We start from the raw sequence: 21,971 nt of genomic DNA on the forward strand, positions 1-21,971 counted from the left end.
CGCGACGCCAGCTCAAGCCACTGCTGTATTGTTATTAGTATTATGGGTGCTAAATAACAATAGCAAAATATTGGACACATTTACATGATTGGTATAACAAGTTGGTCTAACAAAGAATAGTTGATTACTAACATATACATTATATTAATAAAAATTAACATATCTACAGTAAAGTATAATATTGTAAATACAGGTAAATAATAATATTGTAAACACATGTAATGGTTTTCTTTTCTTTATTTACCAATAAACTTTATTTTTAATACAGTGTAAAATGTTTCTTTTGTAAGGTGCCAAAAGCTCGCCAGTTTCCATCTACAGTATGGAAAATTATTTCCAGAGCAGGAAAGATAAAATGAAAAAAATTAAAAATAATATTTAAAAGATTAAAGTATCTTTAAAGGACTCTGAATTGAACAACAATATGAAGAGAAAAGAAAATACCATAATTTCATTACTCCTTGCCTCTTATTAATAACTTCCTGTTGCTTAACTCAGGCCTCAGCATGATGATGTAGCATTTGGGGAAAAAAATACAGCACAGTAACCCAGCACCAGAAGACAAGATGGAGAAGACCTCCACAGCCACCATGGCTTTTCCCTTGGTGCTCAGATAGGTTGGAACAAAGGAGATCCACACACTGCAGAAGGCCAACATGCTGAAGGTGATGAACCTGGCTTCATTAAAGCTGTCGGGCAAATTGCGGGCAACGAAGGCCACAATGAAGCTGGCTATGGCCAGGAGGCCCATGTAGCCCAGGACACAATAGAACATGGAGGATGACCCTTCGTTGCATTGGAGGAGGATTTCTTCAGTGATTGAGTGCAAGTCTAACTCAGGGAATGGGGGAGAGGTGGACAACCACACAGTACAAATGCTGGCTTGGAGGAGAGAGCAGGAAAGGACAATGGAAAAGGCCAATCTTTTCCCCACCCATCTCCTCATCCTGGACCCAGGCTTTGTAGCCATGAACGCAAGAGAAACAAGGATAGTTTTGGCTAACACACAAGAAACAGCAAACGAGAAGATGATCCCAAAAGCAGATTGCCTGAGAAAGCAGGTCACTTCTCCAGGTTGCACCAGGAAGAGTGAAGAGGTGAGGAAGCAGAGCAGGATGGAGAAAAGAAGGATGTAGGTGAGATCCCGGTTGTTGGCTTTGACGATGGGACTGTCCTTGTGTTTAATGAAGGACCAAAACACAAAGGCCGTGATCAAAGAGAAGGAAAGGGAAATGGAAGCTAAAGCAATGCCCAGAGGTTCAGCATACGATAGGAAAGTTATCTTCTTAGGGATACATCCATCTTGGTCCCTGTTTGCATACTGATCTTCAGGGCAACGAAAACAATCATCCACATCTGAAAAATAGAAACAACATTTTCATTTCTTTCCTGATTTTTCACATTCCCCTTGCAATGAAGATGCAAAGAGATAAGAGTTCAAAAGGTGGTCAGGGCTTAATGCACTTAAGTTGATGAAAGATGGATGCAGGAAAGCATATCAGCATCTCAATGTGATCTGGGCTATTGCAAAAGAAAAATAATAGAAGTCTTTCTGAAAGTAATCTGAGATTCTCCTGAATATTTCAGTGATACATATCTTTGGGTAATGCTTGATCCAGGTTCAGGCCACCCATGCTAAATGGCTCCTAAGGAAAGTATAATCAAACAAATTCTACTTTTTAATTACAGAACCCATTCATTCCTTCTGCATTTTCAGAACAATGGTCCAATAAGAAAAACATAATCAGATGAAATGCGTACATTTCATAATTGTTCAGTAACAAATAGGTAGAGTCTTTTGCTTCATATAATTTAATTTATTTTAATTCAACTTCTGAATGGACATATTTCCATAAGTGACTGGCTAAATTATTACAGGGGATTTATTGCTTTGTATTTCTTCTTAACTATAATCTTGGGGAAAATATTATATATGGTTTAAATACTTGAATATATCATAACCTACCCAGGGTGTTAGCAATTTCCCCCTCTGGGCATGGAACACAATCATAGCAGCAGAATGGTTCTCCTTCCTTTGTTTTTTTCTGTTTTCCAGGATGACAGTGTTCATTACAAAGAGAAACAGGAAGGACCTAGTCATAAAGATGAAAGGAATGAAAACAAGATTTTGAAAAGAAGGAAGGAAGGAAGGAAGGAAGGAAGGAAGGAAGGAAGGAAGGAAGGAAGGAAGGAAGGAAGGAGGGAGGGAGGGAGGGAGGGAGGGAGGGAGGGAGGGAGAAAGACTCACCCTCAAAATAAAGAGTTTGATTCCTTGACCCAGAAAAAAGGGAATAGAATCATGTTGCTTAGCAAATAAAATTTATTTAGGCTCTAATAGAATAGAGACATTATTTAAAGAAGAAGAAGAAGTAGGAAAAGAGTTGTGGAAGCTGTTAATTTGGAGCGTACCATAGCCCATATTCGATTTTCCCTTTGAGTTTGAAAGAAATATCTACCACCAGAGTAGGAAAACTGAGATTGTATCTCCTGCTTATCTTCCTAGTGGGCTCATTCTGAATCATGATAGGTAATACCTGGGAATCATAATATTCTCTGCTGGCCCTTTCTAGGAATCAAAGCCTTGCTAGCCCAGTCCCACATTTCCAAATTGCAGGCACAGGTCAAAATAATTTCCCTCCCATTATGCACTGCTCCTTTTGATTTATTTCTGATGGTCTGTTGCCAGAACAGCTTTTGGAGATGGAAATGTGTTTGAAACAGTATGTTTGCCTGTTAGACCATGCCAGAATTTTCCATATCATTTCAAGCTTTCAGGTAAAACAAAAAGTATGGACAATGGAGCATCCAAGAAGAAAAGCCCAAACTGTTACCTGATTAAAATCCCTATGCCAAATAATCTCATCTTCATTCAGGATTATAATTCTTCCCTCTGGAGCATTTGGATCCACCATTCCCACCTTCACTCTCTGGAAGGAGCTATTGGGAAAAGTGACTATGTTCATGATGTCAAATCCACCTTTCACCTCTCCTTTATCATTAAAGGACACAAATTCTCCAGCTGAGTTGTTAAATGAAATGCCTTGAAGAAATGGATGGAGCTGATTAAAAGACAATACAAAAGTAGGCAATTGAAAAAAAGTTTGAAAGATTGGAAAATAACTTATATTAGAAGTATTTGTTCCTGCTGGAGCAAAGAGCTTCTTGGACATAGAAATAAGAGTGGTTATAATGAGATATAGAAGGTGTTCAAATTTAGATAGGTGTTATGCTGTGAGCTCCCCAAATCTCACTACAAAATAAACTGAAATTCTATACAAGATCACACAAGAGAAGAGTAAAAGTATTTCCGGTTGTGTACTCATCAGTTTGTTGTGAATAAATTACCTGCCAGGGTTGGAGGTCTGGAAGTTCAGACATATGATCATCCACCCTAGCTCTGTGCCTGGATCTGAATAAGGAGAGGTCATGCAAAGAATGAGCCACAGCATAAAGCCCATTGTAGATACTGTAGCTGTGGCCTGTCATGCTAATTTCAAACTGAGATCCAGGAAGACTCTCCAGATTCTCCTCTCCGGTACATACATCACCATCTCCCATCACTTTCTTTGGATCTGGCAGAAAACAGTCAAAGGCTTGCTCCCAGAAATTCTCAAAAAAACCATTTCCTTTGTTACTATTAGGTTTCATGGTGTGAAGAAAATCTTTAAAGCCCAGGATGCTTTTGGAGTGAGTAGTAAAGGAAAGAGATCCATAAAATAATTCAAGATCCCAGCTCTTTTGAAAACCTGTTAATATGAAATCAATCTCAGATGTCATGATCCATACCTTCCGAAATGTTACATTCTCATTGTTTTCAGGGTCTCTTACAAATAAAATACTTCTGACCCATGCAATTGTCAAAGATGATCCATAGATGAGAAACACAGTTATTTTCTCATTGATGAAATGCATATAAATATCTTCAGCAAGGCTAGAAAATTCATGCATTTTATCCAAACGAGCTAGTTGCGGGATTCGTTGGATAAATGCCGAACACATTTTTTTCTCAGAAATTAAAGGCTCAATAGTTTGCAAGAAATGTTCTCCACTGTTACTATCAACAGCAAAAATCCCAATCCATGACCATTTAAAATACTGAAGAAGTTCGATAATCCCCACATATTGATTGTCTTCATTGGGGACCATGGAATAAAAGGAAAATGGCTGAGTGTTATGGTTCTTCTCTGAGACAAATGAGCCATAGGTCAACTAAAAGTAATGTACAGATGCAAGAGAAGTCTGGTAAAGGTGAATATCAAAGGAAGGAATATTTCAATGTAACATTTAAGACTTATGTAAATATGATATACTGTAAATTCATGCATATTGATTTTGATCAATCACATCAGAAGGTTCTTCACCTCTTTGACTGCAACTTTGAAGTTTCTTACCTGTGGAATCTTAAAGACACCTATAATGTCTGCAATAGAAGAGGATGTCTCAGAGTCAAGTCCTCCAATGATAGCTATGAGAGACTGTTTAGGGTCACATTTGTAGTTGAGCACAAATCTCTGTGATTTGAAGAGCAGGTCCAAAGATGTGCGATAGGTCATCCTTGCATCATAGTAGCTGTCATAGATGTGGAAGCCAAGGGTTATATTGGACAAGAGCTGGGCATCCTGGTTGATCTCCTTTATAGCGAATGCCAAAACAAGAAGGTGCTGGTAGAACTTTGTCATCACACTAGAAATAGAAAGAGTTGGCTCTTTCAGAAGTTAGTTCCAAACTGTATAACAGCTTTGTTTCAAAATTCTGTTCTAACTGAAATTCGATGAGGGTGTCTCTGAGAAGACACTTTCCAGAATAAATAAAACTTAGGATAGAGGTGAATGGCACCATCTGGGATCTACAGTTATTTGGATAACCATACAGCTTTCTCTTGGGAAGAGGAAGGAAAGCTATAAGGACATTGTGCCTCTATTAGAAAAGAATAGTTATTCTGTTCCTCCACCCCATTTTCATATTGCCTTAGAATCCATTAATATTTGGGGTGACTGTTGTCAGATTTTGAACAAAAGGATAAGAATCAATGGACATTCTTCCCTTTGTTCTATTTGATGTGACATATAATGGCAAATTATTCTTAAATTATCTGAACTCCTCCCCCTCCCCCACGCTGTCAATCCATCTAGAGCAGATATGTGGCACATATACATTGTTCATCTTTTCTTTAAATAGAATTTGTGCATTTTTCTTATCTTTTTATGAGAACAAACTACATAGCTACTGCAGAGGCAAACACTAGTCAATATTCTGACGTTCTTAATTTAACATGCATCATTCATAGTTGCTATCTTTCAAAGATGAGAGACGGTATAGAGCGAATAGAAATAATGTCTTACAGTGGAAGGTCAAAGCGATTCTGGGAAGGGTCCTCCTCGAATGAAAGTTCATAGAAAATGTATAAGATATGCGAAACCATCTCACCAATGATGAGATCACCAGGCTGAAACCAGTCCTGTGGAACAGGGAAGGCATCACCCGCTTGGCACTGCAGATTAGCTCCTTTGCCCACAATAGGAAGCAACAGGTGCAATGAAATCAGAAGAAATAACATTTGAGGGAAACAAGTAACACGTTTTTTTTTCTTCTTCTATGTGTAGATTAAAAGTTGTCTGACTCACAGAGCATCCATTGGCTTAGTCCAATCTTTGTCAAGAGAATGGGAAAGAGGAATGCTTGTATCATCAGGATTATAAATCTAGGAGTTGACATCTGGCAGAGATTGCCAGCGGCCTGTTTTGAAATCTGTGTTATGCGACTGAAAGAAGAGAGATATAGCCTTCTCTCTTTCTTTCCCCAATATCCATTGTGCAGATGCTATGTATTAAGGCTTCCAGACTGGTGCCTTGAATGCTTAGCACTTTCCTCTGTCTTTTGTAAATCCATTGGGATTTTGGTTGCTTGAAGAAATGATAGGGATTCAACCAGTTCCAGGGGGAGTTGGTTGATTATTAAGGGATAATATTCTTTGAACAGACACTAAAAGTTTTATTTCAAATAAATTAGAGAGAGCGAAAGAGGTAGGGGAGAGGAAAGAGATGGGATTAGGTCTACTAAGCTTGAACCAGGCTAGTTCTATACAAAAAAAAAAAAAAAAAATGCTTTGAGCCGTGGCTTGAACCAAAACTGGCTTTAAATAAAAATGGAACTCTTGCTTTGAGTAGCCATGGCAAAAAGCCTCTCTCTCAGTTTGAGGAAAAAGTGAAGAGATGGGAGAATATCTGGTAGGCTTAAAATACTCACTTCCTCCCCCATCCTCCTGTTGGAACAGTCAATCTTTGTGACAAAGTATTAGCATAATAAAGGCCATGATTTCTATGAAAAGCCTGAGAAATTGTTTGAGTATCATCTTTGGACATATATATATAACTAAGTGGTGTCCTTTAGTGAGGGATGATTTTTGACCTGTGATCACAAGTCTCTGCTCCCTGTAAGTAAGTAACACAAAGATTCCATCTTCGTGCCATCTTGGTGCTGAGGTAAACATCATTCCATAAAAAGGTTTTTATTCATAATGAATTCTTCAGATAGGAATCAATCATTGAGATCTGCAGTGCTACTGACCCTGAAGTGAACATGTCATGAACACCTCATGAGAAATACTGAGAGGGAAAGTGAACTAAGTAAATGAGAGGTGGACTGAAGGTAGTACCAGCAAAAAAAAAGAAAAGAAAAAAGAAAAGAAACTTAATTAAATCTAATGTATTGTCAATTTAAGGAGATATGTTGGTCTCAGAACTGCCTTGCCTTCTGATCCTTTCCATGCTTTGATTCTCTGTGTACCAAAGATTAAAAGTGTTTAGGACAACCTCTAGAAACTTCTGACTGCAGAATCTGTGACAGATTCATGAACTTCATATTGTCAGGGCCAGAATCTACATCCATGAAACTTCTGCTTACTTTCAGGCCTTTGTGAGGTAAAAGGCTCAGAACATTTGAAAAAAAAAAAAGGGGGGGGGGAGAATTCAGAAGTAACCTCAGCTCAAAAGTTTTTCCTTGTTTAATTTCCTTTACAATTTCCCATTTTTTAACTTCTTTAACTTTTTATGTAACCTTTTCCTTATTGTAAGTCAGTTAAAAAACTTAAAGCAACCCTTGAGTTGATCTCATCTACTGGAGTTCCAGGCATATGCATTTTCTTGACAGGAAAAAACGTGATTTCTCCTTTGCTTTTCTAGCACTGGGTACTATGATCTTCCAAAATCAAGGGCAGATGGCAGTTGTGGCCAGGAGGGCCTTTGCTCAACTATGTGTTCTGCACCAGTTACACCCATCCCTAGATCGAGAGGCCCTCCAGTCAGTCACTCGTCCCCCAGTCATCTCCCGCATAGACTATTGCAATGCGCTCTACATGGGGCTACCCTTGAAAAGTATCCAGAAGCTTCAGCTAGTTCAAAATGCAGCCACGTGGGCAATTTTAGGTGCCCCAAAGATGGCACATATTACACCTTTGCTGTGTGAGCTGCATTGGGTCCTTTTTACTGTATTTTACCTGTTTATTGCATTAACCTTTTTTGTTGTTGTTTAGTCGTTAAGTCGTGTCCGACTCTTCGTGACCCCATGAACCATATTGCGCCAGGCCTTCCTGTCCTTCACTGCCTCCCTGAGTTTGCTCAGTTTCATGCTCATTGCTTCAGTGATGCTATCTAACCATCTCATCCTCTGCCGTCCTCTTCTCCTTTTGCCTTCAATCTTTCCCAGCATCAGGGTCTTCTCCAAAGAGATCTCTCTTCGCATTAGGTGGCCAAAATATCTGAGCTTGAGCTTCATTATCAATCCTTCCAATGAGCAATCAGGGTTGATTTCCTTTAAGATTGACTGGTTTGACCTCCTAGCAGTCCAGGGAACTCTTAAGAGTCTTCTCCAGCACCACAGTTCAAAGGCATCAATTCTTCGGCGCTCGGCCTTTTTTATGGTCCAGCTCTCACAGCCATACATTACTACTGGAAAAACCATAGCTTTGACTATGCGGATCTTTGTCGGCAAGGTGACGTCTCTGCTTTTTAATATGCTATCTAGGCTTGCCATAGCTTTCCTCCCAAGGAGCAAGCGTCTTTTAATTTCATGGCTGCAGTCTCCGTCTGTGGTGATCTTGGAGCCCAAATAAATGAAGTCTGTTACTGCTTCCATTTCTACCCCTTCTATTTGCCAGGAATTGATGGGTCCAGATGCCATGATCTTAGTTTTTTTAATGTTGAGTTTCAAGCCAGCTTTTGCACTCTCCTCTTTCACCCTCATCAAGAGGCTCTTTAGTTCTTCTTCACTTTCTGCTATTAGGGTGGTATTGTCCGCATATCTGAGGTTGTTGATGATTCTCCCTGCAATCTTAATTCCGGCTTGTGATTCTTCCAGCCTGGCATTTCTCATGATGTACTCTGCATATAGGTTAAATAAGCAGGGTGACAGTATACAGCCTTGTCGTACACCTTTCCCTATTTTGAACCAATCGGTTGTTCCGTGACCGGTTCTAACTGTTGCTTCTTGGCCCGCATACAGATTTCTCAGGAGACAGGGAAGGTGGTCTGGTATTCCCATCTCTTTAAGAATTTGCCACAGTTTGTTGTGATCCACACAATCAAAGGCTTTTGCATAGTCAATGAAGCAGAAGTAGATATTTTTCTGGAACTCTCGTGCTTTCTCCATGATCCAGCGAATGTTGGCGATTTGATCTCTAGTTCCTCTGCCTCTTCGAAACCCAGCTTGTACATCCGGTAGTTCTCGGTTCATATATTGCTGAAGCCTAGCTTGTAGGATTTTGAGCATAACCTTGCTAGCATGTGAAATGAGTGCAATTGTGCGATAGTTTGAGCATTCTTTGGCGTTGCCCTTCTTTGGAATTGGAACGTAAACTGACCTTTTCCAATCCCGTGGCCACTGTTGCGTTTTCCAAACTTGCTGGCATATTGAGTGCAGCACTTTAACACCATCATCTTTTAGTATTTTAAATAACTCAGCTGGAATCCTGTCATCTCCACTAGCTTTGTTGTTAGCAATGCTTCCTAAGGCCCACTTGACTTCACTCTCTAGGATGTCTGGCTCAAGGTCAGTGATCACACCAGCGTGGACATCAGGGACATTAAGATCTTTCTTGTATAGTTCTTCTGTGTATTCTTGCCACCTCTTCTTAATCTCTTCTGCTTCTGTTAGGTCCCTGCCTTTTTTGTCCTTTATCATGCCCATCTTTGCACTAAACGTTCCTTTCATATCTCCAATTTTCTTGAAGAGATCTCTAGTCTTCCCCATTCTATTGTTTTCCTCAATTTCTTTGCATTGTTCATTTAAGAAGGCCTTCTTATCTCTCCTGGCTATTCTTTGGAAATCTGCATTCAGCTGCTTATATCTTTCCCTTTCACCCTTGCTTTTCGCATTCCTTCTTTCCACAGCTATTTGTAAAGCCTCATCAGACAGCCATTTTGCTTTCTTGCATTTCTTTTTCTTTGGGATGGTTTTAGTTGCTGCCTCCTGTACAATGTTACGGACCTCCGTCCATAGTTCTTCAGGCACTCTGTCTACCAAATCTAATCCTCTAAATCTATTCATCACCTTCACTGTGTACTCACAAGGAATATGATCTAAGTCATACCTGAGTGGTCTAGTGGTTTTCCCTACATTCTTCAATTTAAGCCTAAATTTTGCAGTAAGAAGCTCATGATCTGAGCCACAGTCAGCTCCTGGTCTTGTTTTTGCTGTCTGTATAGAGCTTCTCCATCTTTGGCTGCAAAGTATATAATCAATCTGGTTTCGGTATTGACCATCTGGTGATGTCCATGTGTAGAGTCGTCTCTTGTGTTGTTGGAAAAGAGTGTTTGCTATGACTAGCTTGTTCTCTTGACAGAACTCTATTAGCCTTTGCCCTGCTTCATTTTGTACTCCAAGGCCAAATTTGCCTGTTATTCCGATTACTCCTTGACTTCCTACTTTAGCATTCCAATCCCCTATGATGAAAAGGACATCTTTTTTTGGTGCTAGTTCTAGAAGGTGTTGTAGGTCTTCATAGAAGCGGTCAACTTCAGCTTCTTCAGCATCAGTGGTTGGGGCATAGACTTGGATGACTGTGATATTGAATGGTTTGCCTTGGATACGCACTGAGATCATTCTGTCGTTTTTGAGGTTGTACCCCATTACTGCCTTTCCCACTCTCTTATTCACTATGAGTGCAACTCCATTTCTTCTAAGGGTTTCTTGCCCACAGTAGTAGATATAATGGTCACCCGAATTAAATTCACCCATTCCCGTCCATTTCAGTTCGCTGATTCCCAAGATGTCGACGTTCAATCTTGTCATCTCATGTTTGACCACATCCAGCTTGCCTTGGTTCATAGATCTTACATTCCAGGTACCTATACAATATTGTTCTTTACAGCACCGGACCTTCTTTTCGCTTCCAGATACATCCACAGCTGAACGTCCTTTCGGCTTTGGCCCAGCCGCTTCACTCTTTCTGGAGCTACTTGGAAATGCCCTCCGCTCTTCCCCAGTAGCATATTGGACACCTTCCGACCTGAGGGGCTCATCTTCCGGCATCATATCTTTTAGCCTTTTAACATTGTCCATGGGGTTTTCTTGGCAAGGATACTGGAGTGGGTTGCCATTTCCTTCTCCAGTGGACCACATTTTGTCAGAACTCTCTGTCATGACCTGTCCGTCTTGGGTGGCCCTGCACGGTATAGCTCATGGCTTCACTGAGTTACGCAAGCCCCTTCGCCACGACAAGGCAGTGATCCATGAAGGGGTTAACCTTTTTATTGTATTTTAATTAATATTTATTTGTTGTTTTATTGTGAACTGCCCAGAGTCACTTCTTCGTGAGATGGATGGTATCTAAATTCAAAATATAATTAAATAAACAAACAAACAAACAAAATCTTGGAAGATCATTTAATGCGGTGTGATTTGTGAGATACTTAGAGAGATGGAAACGGACAGAGTGAGAGAGAGAGAGAGATTGACAGAGACAAGACAGAGGTAGACACACAGCGACAGAGATAGATGGATGCACAAGAAGATAGATAGATGATAGATCATACTAGTGGGAGTTCAAAGCTGGATGAACACTGCCCTTTAAACCACAGTTTTGAAATCATAGGAACTGAGTATAAAACTCAATCTTTAAAAACTTATAAGCCCGGTATTAGATGCAAATGAATCCAAGCTATTATATTTCCTTAAAGCCTATAATATTAAAAGGAAGTGGTGAATTTTATAACCCACCAGTTTAATTTGAAAACTCTCCTTCTGGGCATGAAACAAACACAGCAGTAGAATTTTTTCTCTTCAGTGCCTCTTTTCCAGTATTGAGGAGAAAAGTGATCATTACACCAAGAAACAAGACGAGCCTTATCATCCATATACATGAAGGACATTTTGAGAACACTTTGTAATCTTCTTTTTTCTGAAAAAATATGAAAATAAATGAAATTTCCCCTCCATAGGAAATTACATGGCCAAACAGCCAATAAATCTAATCTGGATTGGATATATTGAGTATGGGAAGAAGTTGAAAGAGTATCACAGATAATACTTTTCCTGTACATGGATAGGCCACGCCTACCAAAAAATGGAAAGAAAGTTTGGAAATACCTTTCCAAAAATACTAATTAGAAGTGAATATATTTATTAATGTATACACTTCCACGAGAACACAGTCCTTGAAAGTTATCTCTGAATCCAACCCTGATTAAAACCTGGGTGCCAGAGAATGAATCATGTCTCCATCAATGACGAATTCTTTTCTTTTCGGAGCATTGGGATGTAAATCTTCATCATCATCATCATCATCATCATCATCATCATCATCATCATCATCATCTTTAAGTCTCTTTTTTATATGTAATAGATTACAAATTTGAAATAGATTATAATAATTTCATAAAAATTTACTCATGAAAGCATATATCATAATAACTTCTTAGTTATCAAGACAGGACTGTGGTCTGAATTGATGGAATCCTCTGTATCTCTAGGAGAACCTGAAAACCTCTCACTTAATCCCCACTTTAAAGTTCCAAGAAATTTGTACATTTGAAGCACAAGTAAAAATCTGGCACAAAATTTTCTCTAGGACCATCTTTCCTGAATATTATTCCTCACATTTTTCAGTTTTGAACCTTTCCAGTTCTGAATTAAAACCGCAGATATATTCATTATTCTAAAAATCATCCTTAAGATCTATTTCCAAAATTTATAAAACAATTATGCTAAAACACATAGAAACTGTAAGATATTTCCTGCTGTATGCATTGATATTTCTCCATAGATATCCCCACACACATACATACACACACATAGCTGATAAAGGTTAAATGTCTATCTCACTTTCTGGATGTTCCATGAAGACTGAGAGTAAAGAGTTTTATTCTGTTTTTTCCAGATTCTTTTTGAGTGGTATAAGTTTAGAAGACACACATAAAGATTTTTTTTTTTTTTTTAAGTGCTTACACTGGAAGTTGAAACAGGTTTTGAGAAGGATGTTCCATGAAGGAAGTATCATGAAAAAGATAAATCATATGAGAAGCCATCCCAATGGTGATGATGTCTCCTGGATGACACCATTTCTGTGGAACAGGGAAGGGATCACTTGCAGGACGCTTCAGAGTAACTGCTTTGGGCATCAGGAACTTCAGAGAAATCACTGGAAGGAACAGCATCTTAACTGTTTTCTCTGTGTCTATCCATAGGAGATATACAATTTATCTTGGCCTACATGGGATAAAGCCAATTTCTATCTCTCATAATCTATCCCCCTGTACTTTAAGATCAACACAGATCAAAACCCATGGCTTTAATATTTCCAACATTCTAGTGTAAATTCTGGCTGATAAGAGAAAGAGGTGATCGTAATGAAAATGAAATAGTCCATATTGAGTCTCCCCTATATATATAATAATAATTCAGTTTCAGATGGTCAGATGGTTCCATGAGTGAGCAAACACCAAGAATAACAGGATTGGAGAAGAAGAATAAATAATAAATACCAATAATAATAGGAAAGGGAAGGGCAGAATACAAAATAACCCTAAAGACTAAAACCAGGATGAAGTTGAGTGTTTCAAAGAGGAGTGCAATATCCTCTCCCTACTTGTCCTCTGTTGCTCCACCAGGCCTCTATGGGAATGCTGGTCTGGGAAGACATTCAGGAGCACAAAGAAGCATACGTAATGCCCCGGCCTCCCAGTTTACCTCAAAATAGCACTGTGAGAGGCGATCGATTTTTGCCCTTGAGGGTCAGCTATCAACAGTGAAGGAACCACTGCTCAAGAAATATCATGCAGGCTATCATTTGGTTGGGTGGCAATGAACGTTTCAGATAAGATGTTCAAAGGCCATCATATGACAATACCTACAAAGATTAGCAGTGTGTTTGATCCAACAGTAACATGTTCAATCAATGAACTATCATCAGTCCAAGGAACTCCTACTCCGTAACTTCCAATGTGAGAATGTGCCCATTATCTATAATGCTGTCTATACATTAAATTATTCTTTGTATGCCATGAACTCCCATAGATTGAACGATAACGGGGGAAAAAAATGAAGCTGAAATATATTGAACACCAATAATTCCATCCTTGGCAGATAATCTGTCCTCAACAAGATGGAAAATATTTTGTCGAACAGATTTACTATAAATAGATTTCTCATCCAGTCTTTTTGTTTATTTCACATGGACAACATATTTTATTTATTTATTTATTAAATGTATATGCCACCTCTCTCCCCCAGAGGCTGACTCTGGGTTGCTCACAATTAAAATCAAACATTAAAAACAGTAAATAATTACAAATATTCACAGTAAATTAGCTAAAATAAAATCATACTATATAAAAAGACTCTATACATAAAATTACTATAAATTTCAAGATGACGGGGGCAGAATCAATTACCCCAGAAACCAATTCCAAGGATGCAAGCCCCCATCAGGCCCCCAGGTCTTATGGTATAGCCAAGGTTTCACATTCTTCCTGAACACCATCAGAGTGTGGACACAGCCCACTTCAGGTGGTAAGTTGTTCCACAGAGCAGGGGCCACATCAGAAAAGGCCCTCTTCCTACACCCCGCCAGTCAAAATTCCTTGACTGGTGGGGTCCGCAACATGCCCCTTATGCCAGACTTAGTGGGGTGGGCTCATATAATGGGGACGAGATAGCTCCTCAGATAATTTAGTCCTTAGCCATGAAGGGCTTTAAAGGCAATAACCAACACCTTGAATTAGACCCAGAAGCAAACAAGCAACCAATGTGACAGAGGCGTTATATATGCCACCCTAGGGGCATTCAAAACTCTCTGCTTTGCTGCATTTTGTGCCAGCTGTAGCTTCCAGATATTCTTCAAGGGTAGCCCCATGTAGAGCACATTGCAGTAATCTAACCAGGAGGTGACCACAGCATGAGTGACTGTGTGGAGAGCCTCCCAATCCAGGAAGGGGTACAACTGACGCACAACATGAAGTTGCGCAAAGGCCCTCCTAGCCACGAATTCCACCTGCTCTTCGAACAGGAGTCCTGAGTCTTGGAGGACCCCCAGATTACACACTGGTGTGTCTGAGTTAGTGCAACCCTGTCAAGAACCAAAGATGAGAAACTCCTAGATCTTGAGGCTCCCCGTACCAACAGCCACTCCATCTTATCAGGGTTCATATTAGATGGAATTCTACCTTCTGTTGATCAAAAAGTGCTTGGGTGTTCACATTGATGCCTGGATCTCAGATGGTAAGAATTGATGCATTTCCAGATTGTTTTTGGATACCCCTCACCCCACCTCATCCCTATATATGACTAAGGGGGGGGGAGAGAAGCTCCCAATCCCTAATATCAATAAATATTTTTTAAAGTATTTAAGACTTTTTATTGGGTAACATATAGATCAATTTTCAGCAAAACATTAATTGAATTTACTAGGGTGTAAAGAACTATTGTCCTTGGAAAATAATGTTCTGGCAGAATTCTAGAATGTTGCTTTACTCCTCTGGACAAAACCATATCAAATGTTTCATGGATGATGGGTTTTTGAATGTTGATCCTCCAAACTGGAGGGTGATTATGGACATGGTCTGACCCCACAGCAGGCTTTTTTAGTTCAGAACACTAATTCCAAATAATCATAACATGGTTGGCTCAACATGATCTAGAGGAGAAAGGGAAAAATACATATGACACATTGCTAGAAATTGGCTAGGAAAATCAAGTGTTGAAAGAATCAAACAAAATTTCTAATATTAATGGTTAATTTTTTCCAAACCCCCCCCCCCAAAACAGTCCTTACAGATATCTTCCTAATATCAAACATTATTTTCTAAATTAATAAAAATATATTACATATGAAAGTTTTCATTATTTAGGTATGCATATTGTAAAGAATATTAATACACTTTGTGAAACTAATGATCATTCATTTGGAAAAAAATGATAGAGAATATGTCTATTTGATCAAGCCAGTGTATCGATTTGGGATAAAAATGTATATCTTTTACCAAAGCTGTTGTTTATTTGAAATTGTTTGCCTTATAAACAATTACAGGTTTGGCAAGATAAAGTTGAGCTTCACAGATTGGGTTCAAAACTGCTTTGATTTTTTTTTTTTTCAAAAAAGCTATATTTACATCTAAATGAAGGAGGACAGGGTATTCCAAATTTGAAATAATATTTTCAGACATTTCAGCTTAAACATACCTTGTCTTTAATAATGGAGGAACCAAAATAGACACTGGCTAAAACGAGAAAATATTGCTATAGATTGCATTCCGGTAACTAAACTAGTATTTTTAAAGAAAAGCTTTAAAATCTTTAAAGCTTATTCCTTTATTAACTGTTCCTATATTTTCTTTCACACACCCACACAAATTATATTCCAAGCTATAAAGCTGAGCTTGAGCTGAAATTAGGAAAGGAATTAAATTCATAGTCAAGACGGGAGATCACTTACACAATTCAAGCAAATTTTGATAAATATGCACATGCACGAACACAGAGATAAAAAGAATGTTTTGTAAAATGCTATTAATTATAAATGCAATCAAAATTGAGAGATTTTTTAAAGTAACTATGGGAATTAGTTTTTCAGAGAGCAATTGATATGAGAGTGAAAAAAATGCTTTCCTATGGTTCCCTCACAAAAATATTGAAGGAAATGCCACAATTATATATAGTTGCAACTCATCCCAGTTAAAATGTCATATCTGATGAAAAAAACTACAAAGAAATATTGGAGGGGTTTTCAGAACAAAGCATTTTTTTAAACATATAATGAAATAAAGTAAATTCAATTAAAATGAACCAATTTTGGGGAAATGGCATTTCAGACAATTGGATTAGCAACTATTCAAAGAATAGTAAGTTTCCCATTATTTTCTAACATAAAATTAAAGCATGAAAATTAAGCCACTACTATATTGTTATTATTATTGTGGATACTAATTAGCAATAGCAAAATATTGGAAATATTTAGATGATTGATATAACAAGTTGGTATAACAAAGAATAGTTGATTACTAACAAATATTTTATATTAATAAAAATTAATATAATTTACAGTAAACTATAATATTGTAAAAATAGTTAAATAGTTTTCTTTATTTACCAATAAACTAGATTATTAATACAGTGTAAAATGTTTCTTTTGTAAGGTGCCAAAAACTCACCAGTTTCCATCTAAGGAAAATCATTTGCACAGCAGGAAAGATAAAATGAATAAACATACAAATAAACTTAAAAACATTCTAAAGTATCTTTAAAGGACTCTGAACTGAACAACAATATGAAGAGAAAAGAAAATACCATAATTTCATTACTCCTTGCCTCTTATTAATAACTTCCTGTTGCTTAACTCAGGCCTCAGCAAGATGATGTAGCATTTGGGGAAAAAAATACAGCACAGTAAGCCAGCACCAGAAGACAAGATGGAGAAGACCTCCACAGCCACCATGGCTTTTCCCTTGGTGCTCAGGTATGTTGGAACAAAGGAAATCCACACACTGCAGAAGGCCAACATGCTGAAGGTGATGAACTTGGCTTCATTAAAGCTGTTGGGCAAATTGCGGGCAAGGAAAGCCACAATGAAGCTGGCTATGGCCAGGAGGCCCATGTAGCCCAGGACACAATAGAACATGGAGGATGACCCTTCGTTGCATTGGAGGAGGATTTCTTCAGTGATTGAGTGCAAGTCTAACTCAGGGAATGGGGGAGAGGTTGACAACCACACAGTACAAATGCTGGTTTGGAGGAGACAGCAGGAAAGGACAATGGAAAAGGCCAATCTTTTCCCCACCCATCTCTGCATCCTGGACCCAGGCTTTGTACCCATGAATGCAAGAGAAACAAGGATGGTTTTGGCTAACACACAAGAAACAGCAAACGAGAAGATGATCCCAAAAGCAGATTGTCTGAGAAAGCAGGTCACTTTTCTAGGTTGCACCAGGAACAATAAAGAGGTGAGAAAGCAGAGCAGGATGGAGAGAAGAAGGATATAGGTGAGATCCCGGTTGTTGGCTTTGACGATGGGACTGTCCTTGTGTTTAATGAAGGACCAAAACACAAAGGCCGTGATCAAAGAGCAGGAAAGGGAAATGGAAGCTAAGGCAATGCCCAGAGGTTCAGCATACGATAGGAAAGTTATCTTCTTAGGGATACATCCATCTTGGTGCCTGTTTGCATATTGATCTTCAGGGCATTGGAAACAGTCATCCGCATCTGAAAAATAGAAACAACATTTTCATTTCTTTCCTGATTTTTCACATTCCCCTTCAATGAAGATGCAAACAGATAAGAGTTCAAAAGGTGGTCAGGGCTTATTGCACTTAAATGGATGAAAGATGTATGCAGGAAAGCATATTAGCATCTCAATGTGATCTGGGCTATTGCAAAAGAAAAATAATAGAAGTCTTTCTGAAAGTAATCTGAGATTCTCCTGAATATTTCAGTGATACATATCTTTGGGTAATGCTTGATCCAGGTTCAGGCCACCCATGCTGAATGGCTCCTAAGGAAAGTATAATGAAACAAATTCTCCTTTTTAATTACAGAACCCATTCATTCCTTCTGCATTTCCAGAAAAATGGTCCAATAAGAAAAGTATAATCAGATGAGATGCATAAATTCCTTGATTGACAAAAGTACTTTATATTGCTCAGAAACAAATAGGTAGTGTCTTTTGCTTAATTTAATTTAATTTAATTTAATTTAATTTAATTTAATTTAATTTAACTACTGAATGGACGTGTTTTCATAGTAAGTGACTGGCTTAATTATTTCAGGGGATTTATTGCTTTTTATTTCTTCTTAATTATAATATGGGGGAAAATAGTATATATGGTGTAAGTATTTGAATATATCATAACTCACCCATGGTGTTAGAAATCTTCCCTTCTGGGCATGAAACACAATCATAGCAGCAGAATTGTTCTCCTTCCTTCCTTTTTTTCTGGCTTCCAGGATGACAGTGTTCATTACAAAGAGAAACAGGAAGAACCTAGTCATAAAGATGAAAGGAATGACAATAACATTTTGAAAAGGAAGGAAGGAAGGAAGGAAGGAAGGAAGGAAGGAAGGAAGGAAGGAAGGAAGGAAGGAAGGAAGGAAGGAAGACTAACCCCCAAAATAAAGAGTTTGATTCCTTGATCCAGAAAAAAGAGAATAAATTCCTGTTGGTTAGCAATTAAAATTTAATTAGCCTCCTAGAGAATACAGACATTATGTAAAGAAGAATAAGAAGTTGGAAAAGAGTTGTGGAGTACATTAATTTGGAGTGTACCATAGTCCATATTGGATTTTCCCTCTGAATTTCAAAGAAACATCAGACACTAGAGTAGGAAAGCTGATATCATATCTCCTGCTTCTCTTCCTAGTGGGCTCATTCTGAATCATGATAGAGAATATCTGGGAATCATAATCTCCTCTCCTGGCTCTTTCTAGGAATCAAAGACTTGCTAGCCCAATCTCATATTTCCAAACTTCAGGCACAGGTCAAAATAATTTCCCTCCCATTGTGCACTGCTCCTTTTGATTTGTTTCTGATGGTCTGTTGCCAGAACAACTTTTGGAGATGGAAATATGTTTGAAAGAGTATGTTTGCCTGTTAGACCATGCCAGAACTTTGCTCATCATTTCAGACTTCCAGGTAAACAAAAAGCATGGACAATGGAGCATCCAAAAAGGTAACCCCAAACTGTTACCTGATTAAAATCCTTTTGCCAGATAATCTCTTCTTCATTAAGTATTATTCTTCTTCCCTCTGGAGCATTTGGATCCACCATTCCCACCTTCACTCTCTGGAGGGACCTATTGGGAAAAGTGACTATGTTCATGATGTCAAATCCACCTTTCACCTCTCTTTTGTCATTAAAGGACACAAGTTCTCCAGCTGAGTTGTTGAAAGAAATGCCTTGAAGAATTGGATGGAGCTGATTGAAAGACAATACAAAAGTAGGTAATTGAAAAAAAGGGCTGAAGGTTTGGAAAATAACTTATGTTAGAAGTATTTGTTCCTGCTGGAGTAAAGAGCTTCTTGGACATAGAAATAAGAGTGGTCATAATGACATATAGAAGGTGTTCATTTTTTGATAGGTGTTGTGCTGTGAGCTCCCCAAATCTAACTACAAAATAAATTGAAATTCTATACATGATCATGAAGACAGAACTGAAGGTATTTCTGGTTGTTTACTTATCAGTTTTTTGTGAATAAATTACCTGCCAGGGTTGGAGATCTAGAAGTTCAGACATCTGATTGCCCACCCTAGTTCTGTGCCTGGATCTGAATAAGGAGAGGTCATGCAAAGAATGAGCCATGGCATAAACCCCATTATAGATACTGTAGCTGTGGCCTGTCATGCTCATTTCAAACTGAGATCCAGGAAGACTCTCCAGGTTCTCCTCTCCAGTACACACATCACCATCCCCCATGAACGTCTCTGGATCTGGCAGAAAACAGTCAAAGGCTTGCTCCCAGAAATCCTTAAAAAAGCCATCTCCTTTGTTACTATTAGGTTTTATGGTGTGAAGAAAATCTTTAAAGCCCAGAATCTTTTTGGAGTGAGTAGTAAAGGAAAGAGATCCATAAAATAATTCAAGATCCCAGCTCTTTTGAAAACCTGTTAATATGAAATCAATCTCAGATGTCATGATCCATACCTTCCGAAATGTTACATTCTCATTGTTTTCAGGGTCTCTTACAAATAAAATACTTCTGACCCATGCAATTGTCAACGATGATCCATAGATGAGAAACACAGTTATTTTCTCATTGATGAAATGCATATAAATATCTGCAGCAAAGCTAACAAATTCATGTATTTTATCCAAACGAGCTAGTTGCGGGATTCGTTGTATAAATGCTGGACACATTCTTCTGTCAGAAAGTAAAGGTTGAATAGTTTGCAAGAAATGTTCTCCATTGTTACTATCAACAGCAAAAATCCCAATCCACAACCATTTAAAATACTGAAGCAATTGGATAATCCCCACATATTGATTGTCTTCATTGGGGACCATGGAATAAACGGAAAATGGCTGAGTGTTATGGTTCTTCTCCGGGACAAATGAGCCATAGCTGAGCTAAAAGTCATGTAGAGATAGTGGAAATGCAAGATAAGCAAGTATTTGGAAGCTTCAGCTGGTACAGAATGCAGTTGTCTGGGTTGTACATGGTGTCGGGTGCTAGGCACATGTTAACACCACTGCTTCGGGAGCTGCATTGGTTGCTGGTGTGTTCCTAGGTACAATTGAATGTGCTGGTTGTCATCTTTAAAGCCATCCATGGCTTAGGACTGGGTTACCTTGGCGACTGTTTTTTCCTAGCTGCTTCTACCTGTCCCATCCAGGTTGGCAGGATGGGCATACTCTGGTTCCCGTTAGCCATGGAATGTTGGCTGGCAGGGACCAGGAGACCTGCCTTTTCTGCTGTGCTGCCTTCCCTCTGGAACCTCCTCCTTCCTAAGATTAGGATGAGATTAGGTTTTGGAAGGGATTGAAGACCTGGCTTTATGCCTGGGCCTGGGGCCCCGAGTGTGTGAGGGGCCCTGTTTCATGGTTATGCTGACATCACTGTTTTTTTTAAAAAAAGATGTTTTGGCTGTATTTTTATTTTTATGTATTGTTTTACTTGTTTGATTGTTTTTAGTATTGTTAGAATGAATGAATGAATGAATGAATGAATGAATGAATGAATGAATGTTGGATAATGGTAAATAGCAACTCAAATGAAGGAATATGTCAATGTAACTTTTAAGATATCTATGAGTCTGATATTATTACATGGATATTTATTTTGGTCACTCACATCAGAAGGTTCTCCACCTCTTTGACTGCAAAATTATCCTGAGAGTGAGAAGAATGTAGCCACGCTCAACCCTCTGAAGTTTCTTACCTGTGGAATCTTAAAGACACCTATAATGTCTGCAATAGAAGAGGATGTCTCAGAGTCAAGTCCTCCAATGATAGCTATGAGAGACTGTTTAGGGTCACATTTATAGTTGGGCACAAATCTCTGTGATTTGAAGAGCAGGTCCAAAGATGTGCGATAGGTCATCCTTGCATCATAGTAGCTGTCACAGATGTGGAAGCCAAGAGTTATATTGGACAAGAGCTGGGCATCCTGGTTGATCTCCTTTATAGCAAATGCCAAAACAAGGAGGTGCTGGTAGAACTTTGTCATCACACTAGAAATAGAAGGAGTTGGCTCTTTCAGAAGTTCGTTGCAAACTGCACAATAGCTTTGTTTCAAAATTCTGTTCTAACTGAAATTTGATGAAGGTCTCTCTGAGAAAACACTTTCCATTCCAGAATATATAAAACTTAGGATAGAGGTGAATGACACCATCTGGGCCCCAGAATTATTTAAATAAACATAGCTTTATTTTGGGAAGAGGAAGGAAAGCGTCTCCTATAAGGACATTGCTCCTCTGGAATTCTTTGGAAAAGAATAGTTTTTCTGTTTCTCCACTCCATTTTCATATTGCCTTAGAATCCATTAATATTTG

The 21,971-nt window shown here is 38.5% G+C and overlaps 3 protein-coding genes across 3 annotated transcripts; all 3 read right to left on the reverse strand.

Annotated features, from left to right (window-relative positions):
- Positions 1-454: 454 nt before the first annotated feature.
- LOC148215402 (vomeronasal type-2 receptor 26-like) lies at positions 455-4,679 on the reverse strand. Its single transcript, XM_088143674.1, has 5 exons — positions 4,392-4,679; positions 3,346-4,209; positions 2,832-3,059; positions 2,410-2,431; positions 455-1,356 (listed from the first exon to the last, which is right to left on the reverse strand). Exons 1-5 carry the CDS (start codon positions 4,677-4,679, stop codon positions 455-457), a joined length of 2,304 nt encoding a protein of 767 aa, XP_087999800.1.
- Positions 4,680-16,786: 12,107 nt separating this feature from the next.
- On the reverse strand, positions 16,787-18,343 carry LOC148215403 (vomeronasal type-2 receptor 26-like). Its single transcript, XM_088143675.1, has 2 exons — positions 18,340-18,343; positions 16,787-17,688 (listed from the first exon to the last, which is right to left on the reverse strand). Exons 1-2 carry the CDS (start codon positions 18,341-18,343, stop codon positions 16,787-16,789), a joined length of 906 nt encoding a protein of 301 aa, XP_087999801.1.
- Positions 18,344-18,659: 316 nt separating this feature from the next.
- LOC148215404 (vomeronasal type-2 receptor 26-like) lies at positions 18,660-21,646 on the reverse strand. Its single transcript, XM_088143676.1, has 4 exons — positions 21,359-21,646; positions 19,684-20,547; positions 19,170-19,397; positions 18,660-18,671 (listed from the first exon to the last, which is right to left on the reverse strand). The coding sequence occupies exons 1-4, from the start codon at positions 21,644-21,646 to the stop codon at positions 18,660-18,662; spliced, it is 1,392 nt and encodes a 463-aa protein (XP_087999802.1).
- Between the last annotated feature and the right edge of the window lie 325 nt (positions 21,647-21,971).

The sequence above is a fragment of the Python bivittatus genome, unplaced genomic scaffold, assembly GCF_059951505.1.
Source record: "Python bivittatus isolate LINGU-HERP-01145 unplaced genomic scaffold, Pbiv_v1 ctg000360_np1212, whole genome shotgun sequence".
Taxonomy (NCBI): domain Eukaryota; kingdom Metazoa; phylum Chordata; class Lepidosauria; order Squamata; family Pythonidae; genus Python; species Python bivittatus.